The sequence below is a fragment of the Triplophysa dalaica genome, chromosome 19 (assembly GCF_015846415.1).
Source record: "Triplophysa dalaica isolate WHDGS20190420 chromosome 19, ASM1584641v1, whole genome shotgun sequence".
Classification (NCBI taxonomy): domain Eukaryota; kingdom Metazoa; phylum Chordata; class Actinopteri; order Cypriniformes; family Nemacheilidae; genus Triplophysa; species Triplophysa dalaica.
The window spans coordinates 8,580,806-8,606,921 of record NC_079560.1 but is presented as its reverse complement, the minus strand read 5'-3'; the positions used below and the strand labels follow the sequence as shown (position 1 = coordinate 8,606,921).

General features: G+C 38.8%; 1 protein-coding gene across 8 annotated transcripts in view; it reads right to left on the bottom strand.

Moving 5' to 3' along the window:
- The window catches only part of gria4b (glutamate receptor, ionotropic, AMPA 4b), a 69,895-nt gene that overhangs the window by 17,322 nt on the left and 26,457 nt on the right, over window positions 1–26,116 (bottom strand). For all 8 annotated transcript variants that reach the window (XR_008904661.1, XR_008904660.1, XM_056730493.1 and 5 more), the window contains 7 exons: window positions 16,432–16,671; window positions 12,245–12,429; window positions 11,485–11,538; window positions 10,881–11,039; window positions 5,277–5,444; window positions 4,383–4,487; window positions 2,315–2,425 (listed from right to left, as the gene is read on the bottom strand). Coding sequence is in view for 6 of the 8 variants with exons in the window: in XM_056730493.1 (XP_056586471.1) it covers window positions 2,315–2,425; window positions 4,383–4,487; window positions 5,277–5,444; window positions 10,881–11,039; window positions 11,485–11,538; window positions 12,245–12,429; window positions 16,432–16,671 (1,022 nt within the window). In the remaining 2 variants the exon portion in view is untranslated. The remainder of the gene's footprint in view (window positions 1–2,314; window positions 2,426–4,382; window positions 4,488–5,276; window positions 5,445–10,880; window positions 11,040–11,484; window positions 11,539–12,244; window positions 12,430–16,431; window positions 16,672–26,116) is intronic.

The window sequence follows — 26,116 nt, the reverse complement described above, 5'->3', positions numbered from 1 at the left end:
GGAAAAAGCCGCAGTAGCTGGTAAACCTTGGATCATCTGTATTCTTGCAACACACCTCGAGCTGTATACAGGCAGCCATGCGAAATGATGTTATTGGTAAGAGCGCCTAAATTATTTTCTATTTACAACTTCTACCTTCAAAATCATGAAATAATATGTATTGTACAGCACAGCAGGGACTCTTGATGGATATTCATAATATGCTTTAGGAATTCCTAATGAACGCATATGGACAAGAATAATGAGTTTATACAGTCTGCTATTTTTCATAACCTGCATGTTATAAAGCTTGGAACTTCTGTGTTGAGACTTTTATGTAGAGCACTTTGGTAAACTGCGGTGGTTTTAAACGTGCTTAAGAAATATATTAAACTTGAAACTTGAGACAGAGGACACAAATGTTTAATAAAGACTTCATTTGGATATTTTGGATGCATTCAGCTTCCCAATATATAGTGTAAAAAATAATTATAATTCTTTTAAAATATAATGACCTTGGCTTTACAATTCATTTCAACTTACTATTTTACTGTACACTACGGTGAATTGATAACGTATAAAAATAAGTTGAAATTGCTTAACTTATTTTGAGAAAGTTAAATTACTGCACGTAGTTTAAATGGCTTGGGAGGCCAAGTTGACTTTACCTAAAAACGTAAAGGGATTTCATTCAATCAAAAATGTAATTCTGTTGTTATTTACTCACCCTCTTGTCATTTTAAAACCTGTATGACTTACTATCTTCAGCAGAACACAAAATAATATATTTTGAAGAATGGTGGTAACCGAACAATGGCGCTAGCCATTCAATTCTACTGTCTGTACACAAAACCAATGCAAGTCAATAAGCACAGCCATTGTTTGGTTACCAACATTCTTTAAAATATCTTATTTTGTGTTCTGCAGAAGAGAAAACATCATACGTTTGAATTGACAAGAGGGTGAGTAAATGATGCATTTTCATGAAAAATATTTTGAAGAATGTTTGTGACCAAAAAACACTGGCCCCATTGACTTCCACTGTATACACAATTCTCTAAATATCTTATTTTGTGTTACACAGAAGGAAGAGTCGAATACACGTTTAGAACAACACGACAGTAAACAAATGATGACATCATTTTTATTTTTAGGTGAACTATCCCTTTAAGTCAAAAGACCACATGCTTAACTCTTCTCCATTCAGCTCTGTCCTTCTGAAGATGGTTATCTCAGAAGTTCGAGTTTGTTTCGAATCCAGGAATGAGCATCCCTGGATCTGAATTTCTGCTCTCAGATTGTACTCCAGACAAATTTAGATGTGGGATGCTTAATCTCCTCGCCTCCAAACCTCAAGAGTGCTCCAGTCAATTTAACATCACCGTCAAAATTGAACGTGAGAAGACAGTCGATAGCTAGTTGATGAGCTAGTAGCGCAAAATGAGTGAAAGCGTAGACATGTATTAATCCACAAGCAGTCCTTAAAAACCTTCCAACAAAATGAAAAAACCTAAAGTTTACTGAAAGTTGGACATTTTGCAAATGGAGTTAAATGACACTTCTCGGTGAGGTTGGGGTTGAAAGATCTTCAGGAGATTTTACAAGTCAGATGTCGACTTCGAGTGCAGTTCCAGCGGTTATTATAGAGCTTCGGATTGTCTGGAACGCACCATCAGTTCTCATTGTCTCTGTGTGTCCGTGCTTGATTTCACCTCAGCGGACTCCGCCAGCGTCTCAGTTTCTTAATAAAGGATTCCTCACCAGGGGCTGAAAAGAGGAGGATTTGCTTGAGGTGCGACACTCCAAAACCTCAAATAATATGTCCAAATAAACACATTGCAGTCCATTAAAACTCTACACATGTCATTTACGATCCCTTGACAGTACAGATAATGCAAAATACAGAAACTATCCCATGCTTTATCGTGATTCACACACAAGTTTACAATTGACAAACAAACACAATAAAGCACAAAACCTGACACATCAGTTGGAGCAACCGAGGGACACACGGCGTTCACGATGCCATGGCGGCCAACATTTACACGGGACAGCTTAGATGCTTTTCAGCGCATGTAGAGATATTTGGGTTATCTGAATGGACAGCTGTATGATTGACAGGTCACAAAGAAAGAGAATGTGCTTTGATGAACAACGCAGCGCAGCTGGGAATTCTGCAGCGCTCGCCGATCTTAATCTGTGCGTGCGTGTTATGAAGGATTCATCGTTCATTTTTTCACCATGTATATGAGAGGAGCTCTAGGTCCATGGAAGCTTTCAGATGAAGGACAAACACGGTTTTGTGTGAAGTATGTATAAAATCTGCTATACTTACCATAATAGTAGTCACGATTACAGTTCTGTTCTCCATGCCAGACGTTTCATTAGGAAGCAAGGCTTGATCCTGGGTCAGAACCAATTTATCAGCATCGTTCCAATAGCCGATCTGGAGCAGGTAAAAGGAAAAGAATGAGATTCCAGACCCAACAGGGAGAGTAAATACATGCAAACCTTCCAATAGGGCTGTGTGTGTAAATGTGCATGAATAATGTATGTGATAGGGCTAAAATGGCACTGTTGTTTTTAAATAAAATGCCTAAATATTCTTAAAAACCAACATTTGGCAATATATACTTAGAGTAAGTGTCTTGAACGCACAAAGACATTTTTACACAGTTGAAACCACAAACCTCACTATAATAAATAAGGTTAAGACCCCACGAAATGAAGTTGTTGTGTTAGTATTTGTCTATTAGCATCAAAGCCATTGATATGGTGGTGTAGCCCTAAATGTATTAGCCTCCAAACCTCCCTTTACTATAAAAAAATATATTATATAAAGACATCTGGGCTCATCTAGCAATTTAACGGTGTCGTTCTTTGTATCTGTAGATGTAAATCTAAGCACACTTCATCTTCCATGAGTGTGGCTATGAAAATGATGTCACATTGAGTGTTACATTCTGCTGCGGGAGGCAAAAGCCACAGACGGAAAGAAAAACACGAGCGGCGGTTTGCGCCTGATGTCCTTACGAGACCCAGATGAAATACCGAAAGCAAAGCTGGGCTCCGGCATCCGCCTTAAGCAGGGCTCACGACCGGCTGATAAATGAGAGGCAAACTCTGGCGGCTCCCTCCTATGCTGCCCTCATCCTGCTCTCTGCATCATTCTTCCCCTGGTGCACTGCTCAACAGCTGCCAAGAGCCGCCACACTCCATAAAGCACGCCAGAGGCAGACGGGTTCCCATAACTTCAGAAGAAGGTGCGTGACATGGGACTTTACGGCATGTACATAGCTCTGCTGCTAGAATCACTAGACCATTCAAGGTCTACATTTGCTTTCTTTGTATTTGAACACGTGCGTTTGGTTGTCCTGAACTGTGAATACTGGCCAAAGGTGAGAATGAGAATATTTTATTAAAGACGCATTAAAATTGTGTAGGCGTGTATAAACTGAATCTGAGCTTCGAGAAGAATTTAAGGAGGCTTGGCAGAAAAATGACACACAAAAGATGCATTTGATTTTAAAGATAGCTCAGAAAAATGACTGCAAAATATTACCATGAGAGAATGAACAAATATGAATAAAAGATAAACTGATATCCTGTAAGATTTTTCTATGCATTTTTGTAGAGTAATTTATTTTTCTTGAATTCTGTGGTTTGGCTATGTGCCAAAATGACGAAGGCATTAAACCGGCTTTCTCATTTCGGTTGTTTGTGAAGGGGAAAATTCTGTAAATTCAGAAAAATGGTCCAATAAAAGAAGCTGAATATGAACAGATTTGCTTTATTTTTTAAAACGTCCCCACAGGGGCAATACGGTCAAAGGCCGCTTGTCAGATTGCCCACTCTTTACGCCAGCTAACGTGGGCATGAACAGAACAAGCCGTCTCACCGGAAATTCTGTGTGGGCGGTTTGACGCCAGAGTGGAATTAACTACCATTTCTATGAAAATGATTATCCATGATTTACGTCAGTGTTTATAAATTCATATAAGCAGCTAAAATGCCTTTAAAACAGAATTTCAACTTGTAACGCGTCCATATATCCGTAAGCATATGCATGCTATCGAGTAAGAAACATACAAGATGTCACATTTGACAAAAGATAACCGCTGACTAAAAACAAAAAGCACTCATCAGGGGCTCCTGGGATTGTTCTCGCAGAAACAGCTGCATCAAATGAAGCACCCAGCGTTAAGCACACAGAAAAAGGAGGAATTAGAAAGAAATGACACTCGACAGATGCTGAGAGACAGACCAAGAGCAAAGCATGATTACACTTCCTCAGAATCAAAGACAAATTGCCAACATCATCATAAGCGTTTTTTAAAGTCATGCATGTGTGAAGTTAAATGCGGCAAACCTTTCGAAACTGTGAGAACAAAATTACATCTTACCCTTCTAGGGCCGTTGCTTTTCAATTCGAAGACATCCATCGTGTAGTTGACCCTGCGCCCGTAGTGGTCGAACTGAACATTTCCAGTTAATCCCTGAAGGCGCACCTGAATTATATTGATAAACAATGCAATTACAGTTTACCCGATCGCTGCGAAGTACCGCCAAACACTTTCATTTAAACATCTGCTTCCTTTCATGATTTCTACGAAATCACTTTTTTGAAGAAACACAACCATACGCCAGCATTTATCAATCTGGGGTCTGATCCCCCCTCATTTAAGAAAGCCTGAGGGTCTTCAGAAAACTGTGATGATATAGAGACAAATCAGAAACGATGATACTGACTTTACTGACTGTAAATATAAATGCAAGAAAGGCTGGAGAGTTTTGCCCGCAGCGTCTGAAAATGTAAAACACGGAAGAGCCAAATGCAGGTTTATAGTTTATCTGCGTGCATATATACAAGCACATTACAAAGTGTACTGTACTCTAGAAACATTTATGAAGCTCATCTTACCGTAACAACACTTACAAATTACAAAAACAACTCTGAGAACAGTTCTTATTATTGCATCCAACTATTGCTTACATTATGTTTTAGGCACTATTTTTCTCTCTCTCCTCTTGTTTTTCTTCTCTCTCTCTCCATTCTTACGCATATACCTTTTCATTTCCCCTGTTTTTTTCCACCTTCCTTCAATATAAAATTGAGCCTTTCTGCATTTTCCAGATCGACGATTACTCTTTTTATCCTCTGCCTTCTTTTACCTCTCTGGGTTGTTTTTTCCATTAGATATTTATTACAGCTGTCTGTCTTCCTCACATTCAAACCCTATGAAGACTCTTTCTCTTCACTCAGAAAAGGCCTGCGTGTGCCCCTGTGTGCATGTGACCTGTTTGAGCGTGCGCTCCATGTCGATGCCCTGGTTCCAGGGTGCCGCGGGGTTGGCCAGGCAGTCTCCGGCGTTGCCCCTGCGGGAGATGTCCACCTTCTGCCTGCGGAGGTTCCGGAAGGCTTCTGCCATCACCATCACGCCATCATATGTCAGTGCAGACGTGTACTGGAGAAACAGAGAGTCATCGAAAGGTCATATATGATATACTGTACATGTGCAAAATGTCTGTATCAAAATTTCAAGTCAGCAGAGACCTGGGAGTTTACATTTTTTGACAGGTTTGATATATGGATATATGTTATTTGTGTGTTAGAACATATCATGTTTAAATTGAGCTAAAACAGTCCGATCAAGACAGACAATTATGTTTATTTAGTGGTGATGATCTTATCATTTTATGGAATAATACTATGTATCATAATACAATGTATGTAATATTTGTCTGGTTTTATATTTTTTTCATTATTTCTATACTATTTCTTGTCCTTTTTTCTCTACTTCTAAAATGTGTTTTCTGTAAAGCTGCTTTGCAACCCAAAAACTTAATAAAATGCAACAGAAATCTAAAGTGGATAAATGTAAGTACCAAGACCAAGCTTGACTGGGTCCAGATCCCCCTGCCAGGGCTAGTTTCATAATAATGAGAAATAAATGAGGCATTTCATTTCTGACACAGCTTTTCCCCCTTTCAAAAGCAGCAAAGAACGTCTGTACCTTTAAGAATTTTGATTTGAAGGTCCAGTAAATTAAATTTAGCGGCATCTCAGTGAGGTTGCGAATTGCAACCAATGGCTCACTCCACCGCTTGCCCCTCCCTTTCAAAGCACTACGGATGCTGACACAGTACTAAGATGTCGTCATGTTTCCGCTTCTTTGCCGAAGGAGATAACATATTTATGAAATGCGCTCTATAGAGAAGTTTGTCCATTTCACGCTACAGTAGGAATTCACCATTTTGTTCCATGTAAGAGAACCTGTGGCGTATGTAGATAGAATAAACACATTCTAAGGTAATAAAAACATAGCGCTTCATTATGTAAGGTCTTTTTACATCTCTAAACACATATTTATGTATATTATATTGCATTTCTGTCAATAGATCATCCGACAAATCAAACACTCGACCTTTCATCCAATTCTGCAAGACTGAAAAACAGATTTTATATGATAAAGTTTATTTTTAGGTTACCTCATTTAAAAAAAAAAAGACTTTCAATGGAATTAGTTGCCTGGAAACGCATTAAATTATACAGTTTCGTTTGTGCACTGTAAAATGTTTTTATTCATTCACCTCAAAATATGCTTCACTTAACAGGATATGACCCACTCAAATAGACTGCATTAGCTTATATCAACAACGCTTTGTGTTGGTTAAAAAATTGCTTTGATAGCTCTCCCTATAAGCAGAGGACACAGACAACCAGGTGAAATCGTTTTGCTGCAGAGGACAGTTGCCTCATGTGAAAAAAACAAGCACAGTTGCCTGAAAACCAGGAGCAAGAAAAGAGGAAAGCAGTGGCGCGTTACGGAGAGACTCACATTCTTGTCATTGCACATATTAGAATCAGGCAGAGGATGTGAAATCAGTGAGCTCTGACACACTAGCTGTGATGCGTTTCTTGTTCAGCCTCTGGTGGGTGCGGGGAGAGTCGGTCAGCTTCTATCGGCGGCTGCCCTGATTGCACCATTAAGTGGCTTGTGCATTCTTTTCTCTGCCTCGCTGTGATAAACCGGCACTGAATGAATCACTACAGGCAACATTGTATTTTTACAAAAGAAAGAAACCGCGGCCCAGCATACGTGCACGCTGATGCACATATTTTTCACCGTTCTTGCGTTTCCCTTTTTATGTAATATGATGTGGATTATATCATCAGAGCGAGTCAAAAGAAGTCACCTGAACTAGTCGTACACACACACACATCGCTTCAACCAAAAATCCTCCTGCTGTGTTCCCAGGATGTCCTGTTGGTTTGATGGCTGACGGTTGAAAGAAGCAACTCTGACAGTGCGGTAGAAAGTATTTGGTGTTCCATTGACAGATCTATGGGGCTAAGTGCTGGGAATTTTTGTACCGATACAAACAGAATACAGAAACTTCAGAATAACCCCTGGGCTAAAATGACAGACAGGCAACAAGAGATGGTATGAGAGAGCGAAGTGAGAGAGGGAAATAAGAAGTGATTGAAAAAGGATTTAAAGGAAAAGTTCACCCAAAAATATGGGTTTAACCGATTCTACAGTACAACTCGACTCAATGGTTTTTTGGCGAACTATTCATTGAAGACGTAATTATATTTATACTACCACCACAATGTTGTGGACAAACGTTAATTATCAACAATGTTGTCAGGTTACTGACTCCCACAGGACAGACAGAAGTATTACATTAGCGGGAGTTTAATCACTCCTGCTAATGCCCAGCCCTTCCAACTTCATCTGCTCCCCTAAAACACATGGCTTGATCTCTGGAGTAAGAGAGTCCTCAGAAGGCAGTGCCTAAGGGATTTATAGAATAGCATTGGATGAAAAGACTAGAAAAAGGCTAACTGCTCAGAGATTTTACAGAGTTTTGGGGGTCTCTGCTGCGCTACTGTCTGAGGATGGCTTAGGGGAGAAGCTTAAGGTATTCAGAGTGAAGGAAGTGTACATCAGAGGTTAGAGTATGTGGACCACAGGTTATGTGCTTTTGGAACAACGGTGTAAATCACATCTGTACAATTTTATGGATTTAGACTCACTCATTCAATCTTTATATTATTTCCGCATTTCTAATAATAGTAAACTCATGAAACTTACAGACTAACGCAAATATAACTAGAAACTAAGTGTGAAAAAATAATCAAAAAATTAATCTTTATAATATGTGTTATGTTATAACATATTCAAAGTGGCTACTTATTAATTTGCATTAAATTATTATTAAACAATATTGAAGGATATATACAGTATATTATCATTTTGCTGCTGTCCTTCTTAAAAGTTGCATGTCCATATTTTGCCATAAATTATTATTATTAGTCACCCCTTGTTTGCAAATATATATCCAATAAAATGAACAAAAAAGTGCTTGTCAACTTTGACAATATTATATTTAATCATTTAAAATGTACTGTGTTTTTTTTCAGTTTCCTGAAAAACAACAAATTTGGACACCTGAGGCTTTGGAAGGACAGCGATGTTATACAGTATGGGTAGTTGACAGACTAAAATGCTAATTTTTCCTATGGTGTGACGGCAAAAATTAAGAAATGAAAAAACAATGAAGATAAATCTCTCATATGCTATTTTATATCATAAATATAAATATTAATAACATAAAACAATGTAATGTTAACAATTTGCTTTCTAAATTAGTTATGTTACACCATAAGAAACATTAACTATTTATTTGTCAAAAACCCTACATATCTAACTATATCACCCATAACTATATCAACTAATATAAAAATGATAGACCACAGGTTAAAAGTTTGCCACGTTTTAGAAAAATATTAAGCCCACAAAAACTGTGGAATAGCACAAAGATGAGAATTATGTGGCAATAAAATAAAAATTGTTACATTTAAGCATCTTCAGTGTGGTCACCTTTATCCTCGTATTGCATGTTATCAAGCAGCTTCTTATTGGTTAATCCTCAGATGCTTTAAAAAAAATATCCAATCTATTCTGTGGTCACCATCAGATCAAAACATTCAAAGAATGAGAAAAATTTCACTCAAATGTTCTAAAACTATTGACCTTTAAAATATATAACATTAGCTTCTTCCTGCCATTTTAGACTCTTCAAAGTGAGTTTGCTTGCCAAGCTGATGGGGCGACCACAGCAGAAACCTGCATACTAGTCCATCTCTGTCACTCTGCACCTCTGATACAGTTAACCCCAGCAGCCCGCTCTGCCCAGCGGTGTGCAGTGAGAAGCAGCCGCCTGTTAAACTGATGTCCCCTTAGGCCACGCTGAAGGGAGTTCCGTTGCCACGGCGCATCACCGGGCAGGGATCAATAGAACCGCCCTCCAAAGAATGTCATCCTCATTAGCCCCACAGGGAAAGTCAGCCTTGGTAAAAATGGATAAACAAAAACCCTTCGACAGGCATATCGGATCACTAGCCGGATCTGTCTACTGAGACACGGATACACGGAATAGCCAATTATAATGCAAGTGTATGATTTACCGTAGAGGTCAACGTGACATGGTTAGTTACACAGCACGCTCAATCTTACCGTGCAAACAACTACACCATTTCTAAAGTAAGCTTATTGAAAATGCATGTACACCAGGGGTTCTCAAAGTTTACATTCAAAGGTCCGAATCTGAATTCTCATGAACGTCATCATTTTTTTACAAGACTTGTTTAGATAAACATGCTTATAATTTTATGTAATGATTCAACTTTACTTATGCTAATTATCACGCATGACTCATCAAGCTTACTTGCATTTTCTCTCTGAACTGTTACATACACAGACAGTATTGCATTTTTATCAAAAGAAAATGCCCCAAAAACAGATCTCATTTACATCTTTTTTGCTTCTGAAATATTGCTTTAGTGTAACCTGGAGTCACTTCAACTGAATTGCTAAAATCTTGAATTATATTATTACATATATGATATTATTATAACTGCAATACACTGTTATACAGCAGTGAACCATATTATTTGCTATATCATGCAGTACCAACGTCTGTCTGTGGAACAAATTTGCATATTTACAGACAAACTACGTTCATGTTCATTTTCTCAGAAAGTCAGTAGCAATGTAATTATTGTAATCATTCATTCACAAGTCTGCTGGCGGTTCAGTCAGTTAAATGCGCTGCTAATTCTGCCGGACCCGTTGCTGCACGTAGTAGATGCCGGTAAAGAGGAGCTGCGTAGGGAAGGCAAAACCTCGTGCTGGGGGGGCGAACCCGGCAACATTTTTCAACTGAATGAAAGTTAAAATTGATCATTCATTCATTCATTTATTTATTTAGAAATTAGATGTTATTTATTAGAATGAACTTACTCGTTGTATAAATACCATGCACTGTGCTGTGTTTTAACTTTTCTGTTTTTCCTGTTTGCCCCTGTAAAGCTGCTTTGAAACAATACACATTGTGAAAAGCGCTATATAAATAAACTTGAAACTTGATCCAAAATGTCGCTAGTTGCAATGCGCTTTGTCTTATGGAATCCTTGGTTCCTCTTTGTGTGTGTGTATGTGTGTTACGGAGGACTGGTGAGAGTGCACTTATATATGAAATATGAGTCCGGACTTTCAGAAGGGCTGATGTAAACAGTATAACATGAGCAGGTGTTCAGTGCGTGTACTTAATATCAGAACTGGCTGTGATTCGGCATGACGCTACCACGACTCGTACAACAAATCTATAAACATTCTTTAAAATCTGTTCTTCCAATCAAATTAAAGGATCATAACTAATAACAGTAATAATGGAGATAAAAATAGCTTCGGACATGATCTTTATACTTTCTTGAGACCACAAATTGGTTAAATTAGGTAGTTTATAATGTGCAAGTACAGGTATGCTTCTATATTTAGGTTGAAAGAAAATTTGTGCCGGATCTCAGCCGGATCCTGGCCTTGCGACCGTACCTTGGGAGGCATGTCAGAGCCGGGGTACTCTCGCTGGTCCAGCTTGTTCCAGCGTTGCATGAGTTTAATAACCATGGGATTGCTGAAGTCCACCAACTGAAAGCCTGTCACATTGGCTCCCCCATGCATGAAACGTTCTAGATTGATGTCCTTAAAACCCTTGCAGAGCAAAGGAGAAGAGAGTAAATCAGAGAGAGACAGAGAGTGAGAGAGAAAGGGAGATTATTAAAACATAGCAGGCATTGCTGTGCTACGATAAGAGAAATTCCACAAACATTCATATCCAGCTCGCCTCTGTGAGCCAATTCTGTTCACAGCCAGAGAGAGAGAGAGAGCACAGTCGGCAGCTCGCAGCTTCATTAAAACACTGTCACCGCACCTCAGACCGGAATATGAATTAGTCTCTCAAATTGACATATCTTGCTTAAGGAAAAGAGAGTATTAAGAAGAAATAAAGGAAAGGGAGAGCAAAAGAAACAGGGGCCAGGGCAACCAAAGAGACCAGTAAAGTGAAGTGTACAGCGCCAAAGATAAAAAAGAATGTAAAAGACGGGGATGAGCTAACAGGGAGAACAAGGTGATAAGGGAACACAATTCAACTCACCAAATTTGCCATGATGTAATGGTAGCCTTTGACGTGCTTGCCGACGCTCACAATCTGTGGAGGCAGACCAGACGTTGCGGTGAGGGAAAATCTCAAAAGCAAATACAGTTGTCGAGCGGGCGAGTTTATGAATATATGACTGAGACGTAAGCCGTTGGGAAAGCAGAATTCTGCTGTTTTTAATTATTTCTAATCAAACACACTGCCTCTCCCAATACTGCTCTGTAATTTGAGAGATATTAAAGCAAACACCAGCTAGAACATCTTAAAATAACATTTGACAGCTACAAAATGATGCAGACGGGAATATCACGGGGGCAGTTTGCTGGAGATAAAGAAACTGCTTGTATAATGTGTAATTTCAAAAAGCGAATTACTTCATATTTTGTCCCCCTAGACCATGTGGTCGTGCATATTTCATTTTTGTAATGAAACGGGTTGCTTTTTGTATTTACCCATCACTGAAAGTGATAGTTTTCCCAATTCTTTTTATTCAGTGATCATTTACTCACCCTCTTTACAATTCAGACCTGTATGTCTTACTTTCTTGTGTTGAACATTAAATAAGATATTTTGAAGATTGTTGGTAACTGAACAACGGCGTTGCCCATTGACTTCTATTGTACTGAGACAAAACCAATGCAAGTTAATCCGTACCACTTTTGTTGGGTTACCAACATACTTCAAAAAAATCTTAAGTCATACAGGTTTGATATGACAAGAGGGTGAGTAAATGATGACGAAATCCATTTAGTCGTACCTGTTCCAGCATGTTACTGAGTCTCTCAGCCTCTAGGTCGATCACGAACGTCTTCTCCTGTCTTCGGTCCAAGTCTTCCAGAAGCTGGCGGTAACTAGCGTCATTAAAGTTCTCGACGCATATGGCGCTGACCTGCCAACCGTTCTGCCCCGCCTTTTCCATAATGGCCTGCAGTATCGAATACCCTACAATACAAGAGGAACAGTGAGGCATGTGACCTGCGTGAGCATCGAGCCGTTGATACGCCCTCCCATCTATTCAGAAAGAATGTGATTTGTGACATTGTCAGTGACTCATTCCTGCACCATTGCGGGACTCTCTCATCTGCAACCGCAGGCCTCCGAGCCATCGCGCAGCTTGAGTCTGAGAACGCCAATTCTAACCTCTCGTCCTTTCATGCGGACAAACTTGTTTTAGGCCTCGATCCCCACGGGAGCTTACGGCAACCTTGATATGCGGACGAATGCGAAGAATTCTCTTCGGTTGCCTGAACCTAATCAACTGCATCCCTAACATGGAACCCATCATCATGCGGCGAGAAAAGTGTCGGCTAAATTTGAAGTCTTTTTGTCACCTTCTCCGAGGTGTGATTGAAGCTCTCTGAAGCTCTTTGAGCTGGTCTCAATGCTGCTTGTACTAATCAGACAGGGCTGGCGTTGAAAATGTTAATTTAGCTGTTTGAAATAGGCACTCAGAGCCTCTGCGGTCCACTTGACTCCAAGATGAGCAGATGTCCCTGTAAAACGGACCCTTATGGTCACAATCAGACTTTGGCAACGTAGCACTCTGGGCTTTGCTATTTAGTGGATTAACCTGCGCTTGATCTGGCAACCTTGTTGCTCTATTGGGTTCCATAAATATTCAAACATCTTGCTTCTTACCTAAATGGTGAGGTATTTACAGATTTTAATAAATGATCTAATTTTGACAGAATGTTGAACGGTCTCTCATTTGCGAATCTCTTTGGTAAGGAGCATCTTCTGAATTTGGCCACGTAGCTCTCAGGGCTCTGCTATTTAGTGGATTCCCTGTGCTTGATCTGGCAACCTTGTTTATCAATTGGGTCCCATTTATTTTCTAGCTACCTGTTTCGACCCTACATAGTAATGAATCTAGAGAAGAACAGTATTAAAACAAAAGGACATTATTTTGACCGAATGCTAAATGCACTCTCATTTGTAAATCGCTTTGGTAAGATGCATTTTATAAAATTAACAACATAGCTCTCCGGGCTATGCTATTTAGTGGATTAACATGTGCTTGATCTGGCAACCTTGTTGCTCCATTGAGTTCCATACATTTTCAACTGTTTCTACCCTCAATACTGAGGAATCTAGAGAAGAACAGTATTTAAACAAAAGGATAGTATTAAACAAAATTTGAAACGTTCTCATTTGTAAAAAGCATCTGCCAAATTTGGAAATGTAGCTCTCTAGGCTCCGCCATTTAGTGGATTAACATCTGCTCACAACCTTGTTGCTCAATTGGGTTCCATATTTTTTTTTTGCAACCTTTTTTACCTTAAGTGCGGTATCTACAGAAGGACAGTATTTGAACAAAAGAATAGTTTAAATATAAAATTTACGCTCATTTGTAAGTTACTTTGGATAAAAGTTTTCAATGAATAGATCTAAATGTAATCTGAAGAAAGGCTGGCATTGAATATCGTAAAACAGATTCCTTTCAAGTCACCTCAGGTTTTTGTTATTCATAAACACTAATGTTTTTGCTAGGTCTCCAAAGCAACTTGCAGAGTTTCTTAGATTTTTTACATTTTATTGGCATGTGTGTATATTGGTAGACACATAACATATATAGCTATGAATTAACCTATCGCAATACATTATGGCTGATGTTGACATTTAAACTGGCTAGTGTGTTAAACAAACCACAGACCATAATAAAAACCTGCCATGCCTGCTCAATACTCTCAGTATCTCGGCCACCTGCAGTATCGACCCGCAACAGCGTGCTACATTTATAAACAATTCTTCTACCATCAATTTTAAATCAGAGACTTTGCCGCTAATAATTCGCGTCCCCAATGGAGACCAGAGTTCTGATTAATAGTTGATAAATCTTTAGCCTGGGGTGCCACGTGTGTATAAATATCAATGTGTGTGCAGGGACCAACAAACCAGAATCAGTATTACAGCCTATTTCACCCTCCCCCCTCATCACCCATCCGGCCCAGCAGGGGGAGGCAGTCCCGGGTGGGGTGGGGGTTGTAGAGGAGTGGGGAAAACAGCCGATGGAGATGCTGCCAACCTCTTACACTAAACCATTCATCATGTCCAAATATTATTCCTCAGAAACCCCTGACACTCTCATCCAACAGCCCCCCCAATTATTTTTTTAATTAAAATAATATCATGCAACCACTAGGACACATAAAATACACCCAATTCAATAAGATTCTGTATCATTTAAGCTGCAGGTTTTAAAGGGATAGTTCACCCAAAAATGAATTTACTCCCCCTCTTTTCATTTCAGACCTGTATTACTTTCTTTATCTGCAAAACACAAAAAAATTGAATTTAAAGAATGCGGGTAATCGAACAATGGCGGAACCCATTCACTTCTATACACAAAACCATATTTCAAAATATCTCCTTTTGTGTTCTGCAGAAGAAAGAAAGTCAAACAGGTTTGAAATGAAAAGAGGAGTAAATGATGACAGAATTATTATTTAGGGTGAACTATCCCTTTAAATGTTAAGGTTTCAATGCAAAAAAATCTGCAATCTAATGGATATCTTCATATAAAAAAGTGGGTATTATTAAAGTAGACTCCATAAACAGCTTCACTTCATTTAAATAAAGTAAGTTTGTTCTCATGATTTTTGAACAAAAAACTTTTATGTAATTAATATATATTTATATAAATAGTATATTTTTGAATGTAATTCAGATGGGACGGTTTCAAAAGTAAAGTTATTTGCAGCCTTTTGTGGTGGAAATTAATTATTATCAAAACTTAACAAATTCGTAGCATTACCCGTGAGTGAAAATGTACATTAACTTCAGTTTTACAACTAAAGAACTTTCAATTATCCTCTGCGGCTTGTTTACATTTACAGTATACTACACCTGGCTGGGAATCACCACTGCACTGTAGAACACAAAATATCTATGAAACAATGCTAGTTATATGCATCGTTTTTTAAGCTTGGTGCTTCATTAAAAGTGGTGAATGCTAAATTGGTTATTTACAGCATAAGCACCAGGTAAACAAATCAAAGGATCTCGAGATCGTTCTGATGCTGCTATCATTTCAAAAACAATTGAGTTGCTTCACCATATGGAAACTTTGCAAAAACATGCCATATGGGATGTAATAGAAAAACTCCTGCGTCGTGCAGATGTGACAAGACCAAGGTAAATGTTGAGAATGTCAGCGATGTGACAGAACAGCTCGTTTCAGACGTATACATGATCTACAGTTTATTTATAGAACATTCAGCGATGAGCTATCTACAGACTCAGATGAAAATATGATATTACGCTAGTCTTTCTCTGGACGTCGGTGCATTCTAGAAGTGTGTCAGACCCTAAGCCGAAGCTCTCCTCTGGGGCTCATGGGAATGTCTCAGTCTAGCACAGCAAAGCAGGAAGAAAAAAATGTAACAGTGATGGAGAGGACAACAGAGACACAGGCAAGCAAGAGCGAGTGGCTCTGATTCTAGCCAACAACATTGCTCATTAGTGTAACTGAGAATTTAAGACCAGATCCGGATCTCAGGAGAATACGCCTCTCTCTTTTAATAATAACCTTCCTGGAAATAAAAATCAAGAGTGCCACATCATTTCTAGTCACAGAACTACACGAGACAGCCAATAAACCCAGTAGTTATATTGACGAATGTGACACATAGCCCCACCTCATCAAAGCTAACCAACTTTATACTTTACTGTATATTATCAAGTTGCCATAATATACTGTATATAAAGTCATTTATACTGTACAATGGATATGCTCCAATACTCAAACCACCAATGTTAACTGGTTTGCTCAGTTTCCATAAAACTAGTAACCTGTAGTATGTTTCAGTGTTTCAAGCAAACATGTCAAAGAAAGTCACGTGATCTTCAAAAGCCAGCATGATAAATATAAAGTATTACATAAATACTATATGGAAAGGTGTGTATTAGTGGTTGCAGGTGTTTCTTATAGATTGGTTTTCTTACCCCTATCAGTGTCGTAGAGGAAGACGAATCGGTTCCAGTCGTAGTGGTCGAGCAGGCTGAGAAGAGCCCCACGTATGGAGGGCCGCAGCTGTAAGACGAACTGGCTCTCGCCTTCGGTGGGGAAACTGGGAGTGATGAGGGAGATGTGCAAAGCGCCGCAGAAGGACGTTAGCGTGTGAACCGAACGCTTGTCGTACAGGCCGAAGATGGCGAACACGCCTCGTGAGTACTGCGAGCAAACTGCGAAGAACAACAACAAAGAGAAACTTTAAACATTAATTACACCAAACCTGAGGGAGCTTTAGAGCGTTAGCACCCCGCTTACTATAGTATTCTGTTATACAGCTCTTCTGTAGGTGTTTGAACATTAACGAAACTTCTGGGAAACCCATGGACCAAGAAAATGTATTCTCTACATGAATTCTTTTACCTGGTCAGCTAATTTTTGTACCAGGCACTTTCCAGAAATACACTAGGATGGGGAGTAACATTACTTTTAGAGGCACAAATTCAATGGTTTTGTTGTTAGAACTATTAGATATGTTGGATGAACTATAACGTCAAATTAAATTAACCTTACATGAGTTTTTTAACACAATGAATATTTTTCCTTCTTTAAAATTGTGATTTTGGACCTTTTTTACACAATTGTAGCATTTAGTGTATTGCAAAGCTCAACCATTCAAAACACTTTAACCAGGATATTGTAATGTACCAACAAATATGTAACATATAGAATATATAACACACTATTCTTTATATGTCCATCAATAAATACTGTAAAATCTGAATTAAAAATATAAGGCCCCAAACGATCCCATATTATAGGCCTCTACAGTATATATATATATATATATATGTGTAAATATATGTATTCCAAACCTGTATGACTTTCTTTCTTCTGCAGAACACAGAAGATTATTTTTTTAAGAACGTTGGTAACCAAACAACATTTGCCCCATTGACTTCCATTATATGGACACAAAACCACCAAGACATTTCTCTAAATATCTTCTTTTGTCATTTACAGACGAAAGGGTCGTATATAGCTTCGAATGTCACGAGGGTGAAAAAATTATGATACAATTTTCATTTTTGAGTGAAATATCCCTTTACAGTTAGTTCCCTCTTTAAAGTAAGATAAATTGTACACCCTCCCCTGCGTGCCAGCACAGCTTTGAATGTTACAAAAACAATAATAGCTATAATACTTGTATAAAAACTAATTTAATACCACAGTAGCAAAACGCAAAAAAGAACAAAGCACCCATTTAACATTGGAAATAAGCTACAGGGTGCTTCCTTTCTACATGGGCTTTGAACCAAAAACACAGAGAAAAAACAGAAATTGGATCACACATGGTTGCCGGATGTACTCGCTCATTGAGTCAGAGCTGCAGCTTTACCTGCCAGCACTTTTCAATATATACTTTATATTCTGTAGGATAATGACAACAACACTACAGAGTCTGTGCAATTCTGAAACTTCAATGCCTGCTAAAGCAAATGTCTGATCTTCTCCTGGAGTCTGATGTGAGAATTTAAACAGGCCTTTCTGAAACGTTTCTCATGTTTGACAGCTTTGCAGTTATTGTCAGGTTTTGTGCTTTATCCCCTCACATCTAGTCCGACTCCTCAGCTTTAAAACGCCTGCAGCTTAACTGCGTTACACTTATGGAAAAACCACCTGGCTTTGATGATTTACTTTTCTTGTTCTGCTCTAAACAAACAAGCAAACAAGCAAACAAGCGACGGCACGTTACAACTAACAACGTAGCAAGCTCTCCACGATAGGTGAATATTTGTCATCGTACACTCATATATAATCAATGGCATCATAATTACACATATTGCTGAATGTATAACACACGAGAGCTTTTTGTCGCAGATAGTTATTTTTGTGTGACTTTGATTGGCACTAGTGTGTATCCGATAGTAATTGTGGATTATTAGTGTGATCTTATTGTGCTATAAGTATAGCCTCTTTGATCATGCATGTGCTAAAAGCACCATCTCCACGGCTGCAGAGATGCAACATCTGCTTCGGATTGGGGGAAGGGAATGGAGAGACACCTGTATTTGATGGTGGGGTGCATTATTCCCACAGAGTGAGGACGGCCAAGCTGTGTGTCTCCACATTCATGCATTCACACATACCCGTGAGCAAGTTTTGCTGAACATCCTCAAAAATGACACATCAGTGGAGACCACACACACACAAAAAGGCGCAATACATTAACATAACCTAAGGTAGTAGCTAAGAAGCAACATTAAACAAGAAATCATTTCTACATATATTTCAAATTGTATATATTAACTTAAGTATTATAAACAAAGACAAATAAAAAAATTAACAATTTCATATTCATAAATTAACCTAGAATCATTACACTGCTTAATGTTTTGTTCATTGTATGTGTATGATTCTTAATGCATTAAAGGAATGGCTCACCTTCAAAATGGAAATTCTGTCATCATTTACTCACCCTGCTGTCATTTAAAACCTGTGTTATTTTCTTTCCTTAACCCGTTGGTCCCCTTTGACTTCTACTGTATGGAAACAAAACCAATGCATGTCAATGGGGACCAACGGTTTTCTGTCACCAACATTTCTCAAAATCTCTTCTTTCGTGTTCTGTAGACAAAAGAAAGTCCTACAGGTTTGAAATGACAAGAGGGTTTGTAAATAATGACAGAATTTTCAGTTTGAAGGTCAACTATTCCTTAAACGTTAAAGAATGTGACGAAGAATAGCACCAAATATAAAAACCTCACACACATACTGTACACAGTCACCTCACACATAGAGATGCCCTTCAACATCTGCATTCCAATTAAAAATTACGTCCGAGACCCGCATCCCGTTCGAGTCACGATGCCACGGGCAAGTTGTTTATCCAATCAGGAGAGAAATGAGATTGCGGCAGATTTTTCACACTGCAGTCTTTCTGTTCCACCTGATTTCCACAGTTAACCCTCTTCTGAATGCCGCAGAATACACACCGCATGTCACATTACAAATCTGTCTCATAAATGATCACATACACAATATTATCGTCTCACTTTTCTTTCTAATCCTGTCAGTTTCGTTTTCATGCATAATTCATCAAACACAAGGACAAAGAAAACTATATGCCATGTTTCTCAAGTTTTCAGAGCTTAGATAATAGGTTTTGTCTGTTAGATGATGCACTATATACACTATATTCAATAAAATGTCAACATTTCATTTACAGGTAGTCTAGAAAAGGTGCAATGTGGCACGGTGTAACCAAACTTGGGTCAGGGTGTCTTGTCTCGGTCTGGATCTTGGTCTAAATTTATGGTTGGAGACAGTCTATTTTCAGCGTACTTAAGGTAATTACCTCCACCATTATTCAGCGAGGCATCACCACGCTACCGAAGTCACTGTATCTGCTGTGAGTCTCCAGGAAGTGATGTATGGAAAAACAAAATGCATTGAAATGGGATTGTTGTGTATCTGAATGAACGCTACAATCAATTCGGCCGTTGAATCAACTTCATTAAAATTTCATAGCCTGGCTAAAGAGAGTTGGGGTTTCAGCTTAGTAGTAAAATATCTTTAAGCACTATTAAAACGGAATTAAACGGGACAAATAATTCATCCCATTGGCAAACAGTGTTTTAACGATACCTAGGATTATAAATAATAAAATAAATGTAAACACTGTATAAAATAAGTAAATATATTTTTTATTAAATAAACTGGTATTTTAAAAGCTCTGATTTGAAACAGAGTTATCTGAGCACCTTACACTGTGTGATATGCTTTTAGTGAGCTCATTCTGCACACACGATAGAAAAATAGATTAGGTATATCAAATATAATATTCTCCACACATTTCACAGACCAAGTATAAAATCTAAAATCGTAAATTTCTATATATGTATCTTTCGACATATATATATGTAGCCTTCACAGTTTTATTGACTGAGCCGAGCAGTAGAGAACGAGCAATTCCCATAACTACTGTCTTCTTATTACAGCTTTTCAGTCACACTTCCTCTATCTGCAGGGCTGGATATCTAGTACAATCACCACCTGGGGAAAGAGGGAATCGGGTGGAGGTGCTTGTGCTAAAGGGGACATGGAGGCTGCTTGTAGCAATCAAGACTGCAATTATGTTAGCAAGATTCTCACCGAACGGGCCGGCAGCCCCCTCTGAACCCCCTAAACTGCAGCTTAGCTGTTTTCCTGTCAGTCTGACCTTTTTAAAGGGACCACGTCTCTGTAGGAAAACAACCCAGGGAGGCTTTCAGTTGACATTAGCGAAAAGCCGCAACCCAACTGCCCTTTGTGTGTACTTAGTGTACACTATAAACAAACGCCGTTTCAAGTGGAGCACCTCGTTTTTCTTTGGAAGTGAATAGGAGGTTTGTTTTGTTTAATAAGCTTGATCTTATCCGTCGGTCTATTAAAAAGAGAGCTCCGGTTGCTTCGCCACAGTCCTGTGATTGACATTTAGCCTCTGCAATGGTCCATTTTGCATTGGCCTACACTACCAATGACCTCTAAACTGCATCCACCAACATTCCACTCAAATGAACAAGCAGGTCAGTGCAGTTATCCTGCACTTCACATAATCAATGCACGTCTGTGTGTCGTTCTCTTATAGTTCAGCCATGTGAATCTACATTCTGTTTTACATAACATCAAGCACATTTAACGTAGCCTTTTGCAGCCCAAGCTATGTTGCGATAGCTTGAACACAAAGGGCATTTATGACACGTTTAATTCTGTAAGAGCTTACAGCCACAAGCTTGACATGACCAATAACAGGCTTGGCTATTTCATAGAAGTGTATTGGGTTAACATCTCTGCATCTGCGAAGTGAATGTTTCCCAGAGGCAAAATAAAGTAGCTTTCGCTTTAATTCATCGGATCTCGCCAGGAATTTAAGACGTGGTGATTTATGATGCAATAAAAGCTTGCCGGTCTGGTCTTATAACCCTCTAGTTGTATACCTAAATAGCCCGGCGTACATGAGAGGGGAAGAAATAAGCTAGGGTCGGCTGACTCCTGATTCAATGTAAACCATGAACTGCAGAAAAACAGATCCCGCTTTCCGCTTCACGCATCACCGGCGCTGACAGCTTCACTCGCAGTGCGCTTGACTTCATCTCCCACAATGCCTCTGGGATAGAAAAGATGGATTAGGTTCCCGTCTGCCCGGCTTCTCTCCTTCAGACCAGATCCTTGAAGATTATGACAAAAGTGTGGAAAAATATAATACAAAATAATGGAGACGCAACCGTTCTACGGTGGAGTAAATGTAAGGGAGGACAGGAGAAAGGTGATTCAAGGTGAGGTTGGTCTCAGGCTCAATGGTTAACATTTGACGCATTTGGTTTAATCTGGTCTGCTGACTTTAAGGAACACACAGATTGTACATTCTATTGTAGCTTTTGCTCTTTGTAGCGCGTTTTCTATACAAGAGTTTTTGGAAAGTGCCCGGGTGGGTGTCCATCTGGGCTGAACATATCGTTTACTACTCTGTCAATACTAATGGTCTTACCCATCCTCCGGTCACATTAGCAAAAAAAATTCTAAGGGCTAAACTGCTGCCTGTCATTAAATAAGAGATATGGCTGGCCCACTACAATCTCCATCTACTTGTGTTTTTCCTTTTTTCTACACTCCTGCGGGGGGGGGGGGGGGGTCTGGGTGAGTAACACAAACTTGAAACAAGTAAATTTGTTTAACACAATAAGTTTACGCAATTGCAAAATCTAAACTAAGTCACATGCTTGATACGAGTGATAAAACATCCTCAACGGTGTAGCATCAGATACAAAAGTGATAAGCTAAAGCATTCAGAAAAGAACATATTTACAAAAAACGACCCTTTCTTCTCTCCAGATAGTTGGTCTACTAAAAAACGAAAAACCTAAAACACATTAACTTCAAGTCAAATTGAAATCATGTTAGTTACTCAGTTGCATGTACTTGACACAAGACCAGATTTCTGTAGATATCTCCTGAGAATGTGTTTGATATTTATAGAAAAATCACAGACAGGCTGCTTGAGAAAGTCTGTGTTCCTAAGCACAACTGTAGAGAGAACACTCAACCGTTCAGACATGCACTATGACTAATGCTGGGAGCCAGATGAATAAACTAACACTTATCTCTGACATTTACAAAATTCGTCATCATGAGCCCTAATGGAATGAGGCGAAGAAGAGGGAGATTGATAGAGAGGGAGCGTTTGTGCCACCTTTTCTAAAAACAATGATAATCGCAACAGGACTGCTGTTATTCCCATGACTTCACATCCTATGCATCATCTGACTGTACATCACCTGACAAAGACTCACTGTTGCCATTATTAACAATAGTGAGAAAAAAATGATGCATATTGTGAGCGTAAAACCTCATTTCATTGCTTGAAAAAAAGATCAAATCTATAATATAAAATAATAAATAATACTTATATTTGAGTTAATCTTATTTATAATGAATTCATAATCATTTACTTATTAAATTATATTTAAACCAAAAACATTTACAATATCATGACAAAATGAATGATCCTTAAAGGGATAGTTCACTCAAAAAAATGTAATCACATATGCGCCCTCAAGTTGTTCCAAACCTATATAAATTTCTTTAATCTGTTAAGCAAGAAAGAAGAATGAAATATTGTGGCAAACTGAACAGTTTTGGGGCACCATTTACAACCATAGTTTCTGCCTGCTATTGTAGTCAATAGTGCCCTGGAACCAGTTGGTTACAAGCATTCTTCGAAATACCTTTCTTAATTTGGATTTGAAATACCTTTCTTAATTAAATTTCTGCCAAATGACTAAATGTAAATGTAAATGTAAATGTAAATTTCTACAGGTTTGGAACAACTTGAGGGTGCATAAATGATGACAGCATTTTCCTTTCTGTGTGAACTATCTCACTAATGTTTTAAATGTAAACATTGTAGGGGTAAAATAATATTGAGAACCTGTGGAAAATACAAGTCACACTTTTGCAGCTTAGCAGTAGCAATAAAACTGTGCACCAGTTATTTACAGCTGTCAGCCTTCTGCCTACAATAAACGATACTGGCTCACCCACAATGCAATCTGTTTTTATGGAAGACACCAATAAAACAGCTGTGAATATTTATGGAACATTGTGTTCTAGTGCTGCACAATGCAAGGACAGATTATGAACCGGACCAGTGTGGTCGGAACCCTGTTGGCCTCAGGTGGTGTTTATTAGCCCGTTGTTGTACAAAAATGGTGTTTAAAAAAAACTACACTCTTTAAACTGTCGTTTCCACCTGCGTTTTAGAAAAAATCGTTAACACTACACTACCGAAATCGCGTGTCACATGACCAATCAGACACGCTGGGCATGCGCACATAAATGTAACTAGTTGTATGGTTATTCATAAGTTGATTGTTGATGACAGTTGGTTACGAGTCACAGGCCGACCAGTACAAGATGAACAGGATAGTGAGGAAGAGCAAGGACGTCTTCGTGTGGATAACATAAGATGAGGTAATCCATGTTATTAGGCTTGTTTGATTTTATTCGGCGCCACGCAGACCGATCAACGGATGATATCGCAGTACTGTGAGCTATTTAAAAGCATACAGCTCTCGACTCTCTCTTACACGGTCCTTGCGAGGCAGGGCATTGTCGTCTCAGGTAGCGTAATGGCTCCGATGAAAGAGGCTTAACAAATCAGGTAAGCAAACGCAATGATACAGATGATGACCCAATCAGTAAGTGAATGTGGGCAACCACGTCTGCATATTCGTTTTCATCCGGTTACACAGAAATGCAACCCCGGAGCTTTCAAACTAAAACGTGGTCTGCAGCGATTCCAAAAGTCTCTGTTTTTGGGGTTCGAAAACTCCAGAGTATTGTAAACACCAGCAAGAATGATGCGTTTTGAAGGAAAACACAGTAAACGCCACCACAGAGTCTGACTGCCAGGGTCCAAGTGCTGAGGGTTCACCATGGCCAGATACCCCAAAACAAGTCATTGCAAATGTAAAACTGATACAGACAGATTAATTTTGCTTCAGATGTGTGCCATGGTCTGTTGGAACAATGAAAGAGAAAATAAATCCACTGAAACTGAGAATATGGATATAACTGCGTTTTTACATTTTGTATTACACACTTGGTGTGTTCATTCTCATAATTGCTACTTTTATATTTTGCAGTTCCAGCTGTTAAATTTTATGACAAGATGTGCCCTGGGCCCCTCAAAGGATCAAAATCAAACCATGGCACAATAAAGCTGTTCCCCTATTTCAACAGAGCCAAACATCAGTAAATCATCGCCACGCTGATGTTTAACCAAGCGATCAAATGCTACATATTCATATCCTCTTTGGGTGATGACATAACACTAACAAAAGTGCCCGAGATGATAGCAAAGCTTCACATTTACATATCACAGCGTATTCCTGAAAGTCACTTCCTGTAAACCAGCGTCTCAGAGACGTGTCTTCTCTCGTTTCTTTTCATGACTCAGGCTGCTTCGTCTGTTCTCAACAAATACTGTTTCCTCTCTTTCGACATTTCGTCTACGCTCCTATACGGCCGGGGTGTGCCTTGCAGGCGCAAACTGGCCCATTTCTCTCTCTCACTTTCCCACAATCCTCTGCTCTGATTTTAAGCTGTCATCTCTTCTGTTCCTTCAGCTGCCTGTCTCGCGTATCTATCCTTCATTCATTTTCTTTTGTTGCGGCTCTCTGTTTCCTTTGCAACTCAATTTTTTCATCTTCTATCTTTGTGTTCCTTCTGTTTCTCTTGTGTCCCTGCTGCTCTCTGTCTCTCTCATGTTTACATTCACTCGTTTCCTCAGAGAATTCTCTCTCTCTATTTATATATATATATAAATATATATATTTATTTACTCATTCATCCCACTAAAACTGGGCAGTGGAGCTTAAGAGAGACAGAAAAGACGTCAACAAAGCAGCTTTCACCCAGACTGGCCTCTATTTAAACCAGGAGTCCATTTACAGACGCAAAGAGCAACATTAGTGCATGCCACCTAAACCAGATGCAAGATTTTTTGTAAAAGAATGAAGGGGGAACTGTGTGGGGAGATTCTATAGAAAAACATGATGCTGTAATTATGAGGAAGGACTCAATTCCCCAAATGATATTGCATTCCTTGGAGCAAGTAAAAGCGACATAAAAATACAAGTTTTTAAACCATTTAAATGTTTTTATTAATATATGATATAGCGAACAAGTTTTATGCATTATTTTTAATGACGCTTCTTGGTCCTTTGTGAAGCTCAACCTTGGTCTTCTATCCATCAATTTACAGAGAGCAGCTCAAACATTAACTTTTGGTATTCTACTACACAGAACAAAAAAGTCATTTAGGTTTGGAACAACGTAGCAGAATATACATTTTAAGTAAGGATGCACCAATAAGGGCCTTGGACGATATAACGCGATTCACACTAATTATACCTGTCTAGGGCAATCCTGAAAGCGCAAAGGCTTCGATTCTGAGTTTTAATATGAACAGCTCTTCGCTGGACTACGGCTCTTTGATGAGTAAGAAGTAATCCTCGATCTAAAGTCACTATGAGATTGAGTCGTATATAACATGGGTTTGAAAAAGCAACATTCATCAAACATCATCATCTTAAATATACTTTATGATCATGAAAATACCTGAAAAGTTTTGAA